Below are 7,504 nucleotides of genomic sequence, written 5' to 3'. Positions count from 1 at the left end.
GTCCTACAAAGTATTGTGTGGTTCCAGTTTGTGCCAGTTGAGCAGCTAAGTGCAGAATGCTTACTTTTTTTTTTTTTGGACCACTAACAAGTAACACACTCAGACACAATGAAATCCGTTGTACTGCACTGTGATTCCCTTTTAATTTTCTTTAAATCTACTCGACCTCCGAAGAAATATGAGTAGATCTTGTGCCACCAAGGAGCCAAGGTGGTCGCTTCTTGATACATCGGCGGCAAAGACCTCAATCCTGATTCGAGCGAAGGCTGGGCCAAGGCGCCCAGAAAGTGGACCGCTGTCTCATCCTCCTCTTCAGAAGGTGGGCAGAGTACACTGTCTGAGATGCCTACCCTTTCCGTATGCTTCGCCCACAGAAAGTGGCCCATCACCAATCCAACCAGCTGTCTGCAGTCCCTTCTGCTTAATGACAGAAGGATTTGCGACAGTCGGTCGGACAAGACGGGTAACATCAGTTTTGTCCATCTGCAGCCTCTCTCAGTCTGCCAAGCTCGCTTGTGGCTTGTAGTAAGCTATTGGCTGCATAAGGGAGTGGCAAAACGGGCTCCGGGCCAAAGATGTTGGCCTCAAAGCCCAAAAAGAATGTTGACTTAGTTGGCGCGAAACGATTAGGAAATCGACGTTGATATTCACGTTACGCCAACTCCATCGACTGATCATTGGTCAAAAATATAGACGTTCTTGCGGAGTATAGAGCTCCATTGCATTTATATTTGTATACTGCAGCTGTCTAGTTTACAAGTTGACGTACGACGTCATGTACAAAAATTATAACATTTTCCGATAGGGTGATTAATTTTGAGCCACCTAAAAAAACCTTAAATTTAGTAAAAGCAGTTGATTTTCTGGCATCAAGAAAATGCAAGAATTTTATAAAAAAAATTAAACACAAAAACAATACAACACAATTTTTTCCATTTAAGTTCCAAAACTAAGTAAAAGCGTTAAAAATCTCACTTCCCACCAAAAAAATTCTACCCATCACTTTGCCTTAGCCACAATCTCCCTCGAATTCAATTTTTCTTTCGCATACGGAATGCATATTTCAACATCTACCAAAAATCCATTCCCTGCTGGCTGCAAGAAAAACCAAAAAAAAAAAAGTTCATGAAAATGTAAAAATTCAGAAAAGTCATACAAATTTACACGAATTGCAGACAATTGGACAGTGCCAATGCAGCGAATGCTGAAATGATAACAAGCCCGCTTGTAGCAGGAATGAGGGAAACCATTTCGAATACATTGATGTTCGACACATCATCAGTCTGTCACCGTCGACGCGATGTGCCCGAATGGGTATTTCGAAGAACAATGGCTCGTCATCATTGAAGCTATTCGCATTGGAACTGATGGAATGATGTCTGTTCGTATGTGTTCGACATGTGGTTTGCATTGTGTAAATATAAGTATGTATGTACGTGTAACGGTATGCATCTAGTTCTGATTTTTTACCATTTTCGTAATTTTTCCATATTTCATATTGTCGAGGTACGTAGCTGCGACAGGTCTTGCAGGAATTGTGGGTTACGGATGCGTTAATTTGAGTATAATTTATATAAATTTAAAGATCCTAAAATAAAGTAATGCGAAAAATGCGATTCTATTATTTTTTATATATCTATTATACATTCATATACGGGACGTGTTCATTTTTCGGAAAAAAATTTTTATTTATTCATCAATTTCTATTTTATCTCCTTCAAAGTAGTCCCCTTCAGATATAATGCACTTGTGCTAGCGTTTTTTCCAACCCTCGAAGCACTTTTTGGTATGTCCTTAAGCTCGCTCAGCGATTCGGTTTTTATTTCCTCAATTGTAGCAAAACGCCCTGCTTTCATGGGTTTCTTCAATCTTGGGAACAGAAAAAAGTCGCTGGGGACCAAATCTGGTGAATACGGTGGCTGAGGCATGAAAACGGTGGCCAAATAATCTTTCACAAGCAAAAGTGAGTAGGTGGATTGTCATGATGCAAAAGCCATGAATTTATTTTCCACAACTCCCGGCGTTTTTTTTTTTTGTATTGCTTCACGCAAACGGCGTAATACTCCTCATTACTCAACGTAATACTCCTTATTTACCATATGACCTTTTGGTAAGAACTCCTGATGCACTACGCCATGATAATCGAAGAAAACAGTGAGTGAAACCTTGCCATTTTGCTTTTTTTGGTCTTTGTTCTTCTGAACTCTTCCATTGGGACGATTGGGCTTCCGATGTCTTAACCAAGAGTATAAAAGCGACCCATAATTCGTCACCAGTTATGAACCTTTTAAGCAAATCCGCATCATCATTGACGTCATTCAACAATTCCTAAGCGTTGCTCATGCGTCGTTGTTTTTGATAAAAATTCAGCACTTTTGAAACGAACTACGCTGCCACACGCTTCATGCCCGAAATTTCCGAAAAGATTGCATGTCATAAACCAATCGATATGCCGACATCCTTAGTCACTTCTCTAATTGTGATGCGACGATTCTCCATAACATTTTTCTTCACTTTCTCAACATTTTTATCGGTTGTTGATGTTTGATTTGCTGGGGCGTCCAGAGCAAGCGTCGTCATTCACATCTTCTGGACCTTCTGTGAAAAGCTTGCACCACTTGTAAACATTTTTGTGACTCAGAGTGTTCTCACCGTATGCCACTATCAACTTTTTAAATGTTTTTGAGCACTTAACTCCATTCTTAACACAAAATTTGATGCAACTTCTTTGATCAATTTTTTTCGACAGCAGAAAATCGCAGAACCCGCAAAAAACTTGTCTTATTTATGCCGCTCACAAGCAAACTAACCAGGGGTGGCTTTCTGTAATTCGATAGTCGACACTCGTTTGCTCGACACTTTAATTCGATATCGAATGCGCGACGATCCCATTTTGGTTCCCGTATTTCGATACTTGTACTATCGTTTTCATATTTTCGGAAGTGTTTGGAAAGTGGTTTATAGTTGTCAAAAAGTGCACGAAAGCAATAAAAATTAAAAGTAAATATGTACAATTGGCGCTATTTTTTAATATTGGAAGATTTTAATGAAGAAAACTCTTCAATAAATAGAAGGAGAATACGCGATGCGTCGAATCCAATGGAATTGCCCGATTTATAGTAAGAAGAATACAAATTTCATAAAGTAAATATCAAAGTATTTCTTTTGCACAGCTTCCAAACAAAATACCGACTGACCAAGGAGGTTTTTATGTACGTCCTTTGTGAAATAAACCTTAGAGAAGGACTTAGGAGTACATATATACCTCCAATTTTGAGGCTAGCTGCAACGCTGGAGATATTAGCAGGTGGCGGTTACCAGTGGCAAACTGGTGGCGCACACACAGCAGCAATGGGGCATAGTACTCTGTCGAAGATATTTCGCAGCACATTATCGTCGATGGAAGAAACTCTATGCAACCAATGGATATCTTTCGAAAAAAACTTCCAGCCGTGCAAAGAGTGGTTCCATGAAAAATATAACTTTCCGGGAAGTAAGTAGTGCAATATTAACGAAATTTAAATTTTGTACTATTTTAATTCATTGCAGTTGTTGGTGCCGTAGATGGTACTCATTTAATGCTGTTGAGGCCTATTGAGAACGAGCATATATACTTCAACAGGAAAGGAAAGCATAGCATAAACGCGATGATTGTAAATATATACTTACACTAGCTCTTAATCCTTTTTTCTTGGAGTTATCGTACTCTACATTTTTTATTGCAGATATGTGACCATAAATTAAGAATAAAAGCCATATGCCCACAGTACGGAGGAGCTGCGCACGATTCCTTTGTTTGGAAAGCCTCCAATGAGAGAAAGGTAATGGAGCGGCGCTATTATAATGGAGATACAAGTTCGTGGCTATTAGGTGAGTGATTAAATAGGAAAAAATTAAGATACGGGAATAAATATGTATATTTTTAGGGGATTCTGGATACCCTCTTGAGCCATGGCTTATGACCCCGTATCAATTACGCGAAAATGAGACCGACGTAGGCAAATGTATTTTCAACGACATTCACAGTAAGGCTAGAAGCATTGTCGAAAGAAGCATTGGCGTATACAAAGGTTCCTGCATTCATTGAATCCAATGTAAATACACTAACATTAATTGCATTGTTCACTTTAGGCCGCTGGAGAATATTATCGGACGATAGAAAGCCAAGGTACAACCCAACATTGGTTGCAAAAATTGCAAACGTGTGCGCCGCTCTTCACAATGTATGCATCGATAGGAATATTCCATATCAATTCAGCAACGAAAATCTAACTCAAAGACAAGAAGGACTGTTAGAATGTACACCATTGGACATAAACAATCGATTATCAAAGAGGATAAGAAGTAGAATAAAAGACCATCTTTCTCAATCAGCAATGTAAATATTTCATTTTATTACTGGTAAATTAAATATAATTTCTTAAGTAAAACTAAAAATTGTACTTCATTTCTTCATTTGATAAATTAAATAAAATTTCTTAAGTATAACAAAAAATTGTACTTCATTTCTCAGGTATCAGTCTTTCTTTTTATAAAAGGTAAATAACTAAGCTTAAAGTTATCACATACATAAAGTAACTCATTAATTATTCATTTTACGTTTTAGCAATGCGATTTCACATTTCAGTTTTTCCAAGTCTAGCTCTAAGACTTGAATCTTCATTTTTTTATATTGCACTTCAGTTGCAATTTGTGTCTCCTTTAGTTGCAGTTTCCTCTTTGCAATTTCATTGCTCTCTTCGAAAAGCCTCAGCACTTCATTTTGAAATTTTTCTTGCTTTTCAATCTCTTTTTCAATGATTTGGATTTTGGGGTCTGAACATCTTTTTGTTTTAGCAGGTTGTACCTCGTCGATTTCCCCTTCCTGGCGTATACTAATTTTTGGGGGCTCAGACTTCCTTTATGTTTTGCCTTCGTCGTCACTAGAAGTATTATCGGCGCTCGAGATTTGGGCCAAATATTCACAAACGAAATTATCGTCTGCCTGAGGAGCCGCAGTAGAACAGCTGGGTCCATTTGTATGGCAACCATATGATGTTGCGCCTGGTACTCCCGATACGTGCTCGCCTATTTTGGCTGCGGCAACTATTCGTTCCTCCATATGGTTCAATGAAACCGCATCATATGGACCACCACCCGTTTTTGTTATACTTTTCATGCGCTGGGTAAGCTTGCGTTTTGCATTATATTTGTAGTCAGTCCATACCTAGGGGTATTACAAGAATGTATTACCACAAATGAAAATGTTTAAAAGTAATGGTAAGTGTTAATACAAACTTTCTGCCATGCTTTTGTTGGCTTCATGGGAGGTCCGTTACTGTTTAACAGTTCCGTCAGCTTATCCCATAACTCTTTCCTTTTCGAACGGCCATTAGCTGCACTCTGTAAGCTATTTTTAGCTAATGTGTCGTGCTTCTCCATATATTCCACCATTATTTTTAGTTGAGCAGCGTTTGTTTGTTAAGACCTATGCAAACAACTATATAAAACTTAAAATTAAAAAAAAAATTTTAATTTTTAACTTACATTTTGAAGAAATAACCAGCTGAGAAAATGAAAACGAGAGCAGAAGTGATGTCGAGCTGTATCTATCGAACGTTCGATGTGACGCTACGACATTTTTTGTTAGAGAAAGCAAAAACGATACTTCGACTCTCGTTCTTGCTCGATATCGAATTACAGAAAGCCACCCCAGGCTATATTGCTAAAACGATAAACATATCTTCGAGACGAGTGTACCAACATAAAAAAAAAGAATCGAAAATCGAATGTACATAACCTGCGAAATTTGAAACAATATATTTGAATTTTTTTAATGAAGTTGAGAAGCGACTATGTAACATTGAAAGTACATCATGAATGGACCATTTTTTAACCATAGGATAAACTTGGAAAATAATTTCGTACCAAAACCCAAAAAAATGTGAAATTTCAATAATAGAAAAGTTTATATGTTTTAACTTTTTTTTTAATTTCTACAAAGTTTGGAACTTGGGCTTTATGTATCTGGTTTTTGCGAACTATATTTTCAAAAAACAAAAATAAATTAAAACAGGAGATAAGTAAAATAAGTATGTAGTCAAACATTTGTCACTCTGTGGTGGGCCTACAATTTTGCAACGGAGATATTTTATTTTTTATTTTTACTTTTTATATTAAGAAAGTTGGGCTTATAGTTAAAACTTAATTAGTTGGATGTAGTAATGGTTTTTAATTATTAATTTAATATTATAAATAGCTTAAAACAGTGTTGAGGTTACCTAGCGTTGGGTTTGCAAGGAGGTCGATAGGCTTTGTATTGCTTATATTGTTTGAAAAATATAAGTTTTTCTAAAATGTGTTCTATTTTGTTAAGGATCTATTGCAGTATCTACATACAGTATTTACATACATTCTGTCAGAAAAATATAGGAAATTGTTCATTTGAAAAGCGCGTCTTCATCGGAAGAAGGTGGCTGAAGACTTACTTGAGCAAGTGAAATCAGACCCAACGTTTATCCAGTGCATCATAACAGGTGATGAGACGTGGGTATATGAGTGGACATGCAAACCAGGCCACAGGAGCTGAATGGAGCTACATGAGCCACATGAGCCGAAACCCAAGAAACCACGTCAAAATCGGTCAAAAGTGAAAGTAGTAGCATGACTTTTGATTACCCTGGTGTTGTGCACTCGGAATTCATTCCATATGATTCATTCGGGTAAACAGAGAATAATATTTAGAAGTTATGCAACGTTCGAGAGAGAATATGCGTAGGAAACGGCCCAATTTGTGGAAAGAAAACTCATGGATTTTGAACCATGATAACGCAACGACTCACAAGGCTCAAATTGTGAAAACTTTTTTGACCAAAAACTCGACAAGTATCACAGAACAACCACCATATTCATCGCATTGGAATTAGCCCCTTGTTACTTTTGCATTTTCTCAAAACTTAAATTGCCACTCCCTGGACGCTGCTTTCAGTCGATTGAGGCCTTTAAGGAGAATTTTGAGGAGCTAAAGAACATATCTTCTAACCCATTACATAGGTGCTTTGAAGACTGGACTAATCGTTGGCAGATGTGTATTGCTTCGACTGGAGCCTACGTTGAAGGCGGCAAAATACATTTTGATGATAAAACAATTATTTTGCGTTTTATTGAACAATTCCCGATACTTTTTTGACAGAATATATGATATATTGGTAACTCTTTTATCTACCAAATATTGGTTTTTCAAAGTGCTGTGTCCTAAGCCTATTCTTGCAAGTTTTACTAGGTCTTTTCTTGTTACCACAACTCTGAAAGTGGATTCTGGAGATTTCGGTCATATTTAATTTTTCCGCATTTATTTTTTTACACCAAGTAATAGTTTTTTCACATGAACTATTTTGTTTAAGTGTAAAAATTGTCTTGATAAAGCTTTTTATGGCGCTGGTTAAGTGATTATTGGACACAATAATGGGGTGTTTCAAGGTCTCTTTCGCAGTTAGATCGGCTAGTTTGTTATCTCTAATTTGTA

At 37.2% G+C, this 7,504-nt stretch overlaps 3 protein-coding genes across 3 annotated transcripts; 2 read left to right on the top strand and 1 right to left on the bottom strand.

Moving 5' to 3' along the window:
- Window positions 1-2,808: 2,808 nt before the first annotated feature.
- LOC129238510 (putative nuclease HARBI1) lies at window positions 2,809-3,692 on the top strand. The gene is made up of 3 exons (XM_054873556.1): window positions 2,809-3,119; window positions 3,174-3,493; window positions 3,550-3,692. Exons 1-3 carry the CDS (start codon window positions 3,007-3,009, stop codon window positions 3,672-3,674), a joined length of 558 nt encoding a protein of 185 aa, XP_054729531.1. The 5' UTR covers window positions 2,809-3,006; the 3' UTR covers window positions 3,675-3,692.
- Window positions 3,693-3,799: 107 nt separating this feature from the next.
- Window positions 3,800-4,382, top strand: LOC129237109 (putative nuclease HARBI1). Its single transcript, XM_054871540.1, has 3 exons — window positions 3,800-3,870; window positions 3,927-4,070; window positions 4,132-4,382. Exons 1-3 carry the CDS (start codon window positions 3,825-3,827, stop codon window positions 4,380-4,382), a joined length of 441 nt encoding a protein of 146 aa, XP_054727515.1. The 5' UTR covers window positions 3,800-3,824.
- A 518-nt stretch (window positions 4,383-4,900) lies between these two features.
- On the bottom strand, window positions 4,901-5,452 carry LOC129237108 (uncharacterized). The gene is made up of 2 exons (XM_054871539.1): window positions 5,278-5,452; window positions 4,901-5,206 (listed from the first exon to the last, which is right to left on the bottom strand). Exons 1-2 carry the CDS (start codon window positions 5,431-5,433, stop codon window positions 4,901-4,903), a joined length of 462 nt encoding a protein of 153 aa, XP_054727514.1. The 5' UTR covers window positions 5,434-5,452.
- Window positions 5,453-7,504: the final 2,052 nt, after the last annotated feature.

This window comes from Anastrepha obliqua, chromosome 2 (assembly GCF_027943255.1).
Source record: "Anastrepha obliqua isolate idAnaObli1 chromosome 2, idAnaObli1_1.0, whole genome shotgun sequence".
Lineage (NCBI taxonomy): Eukaryota > Metazoa > Arthropoda > Insecta > Diptera > Tephritidae > Anastrepha > Anastrepha obliqua.
The sequence above is the reverse complement of the archived record's forward strand: the minus strand, read 5'-3'. Positions and strand labels throughout refer to the sequence as shown.

Excerpts from the sequence above, each read along its gene's own strand:
- LOC129238510 (XM_054873556.1), top strand. The coding sequence starts at position 3,007 with ATGTACAATTGGCGCTATTTTTTAATATTGGAAGATTTTAATGAAGAA. Across the intron at positions 3,120-3,173 it reads ATGGAATTGCCCGATTTATA|CTTCCAAACAAAATACCGAC; the intron begins GTAAGAAGAATA and ends TCTTTTGCACAG. Across the intron at positions 3,494-3,549 it reads AAAATATAACTTTCCGGGAA|TTGTTGGTGCCGTAGATGGT; the intron begins GTAAGTAGTGCA and ends AATTCATTGCAG.
- LOC129237109 (XM_054871540.1), top strand. The coding sequence starts at position 3,825 with ATGGAGCGGCGCTATTATAATGGAGATACAAGTTCGTGGCTATTAG. Across the intron at positions 3,871-3,926 it reads TACAAGTTCGTGGCTATTAG|GGGATTCTGGATACCCTCTT; the intron begins GTGAGTGATTAA and ends GTATATTTTTAG. Across the intron at positions 4,071-4,131 it reads AAGCATTGGCGTATACAAAG|GCCGCTGGAGAATATTATCG; the intron begins GTTCCTGCATTC and ends TGTTCACTTTAG.
- LOC129237108 (XM_054871539.1), bottom strand. The coding sequence starts at position 5,433 with ATGGTGGAATATATGGAGAAGCACGACACATTAGCTAAAAATAGCTTA. Across the intron at positions 5,207-5,277 it reads CAACAAAAGCATGGCAGAAA|GTATGGACTGACTACAAATA; the intron begins GTTTGTATTAAC and ends TAATACCCCTAG.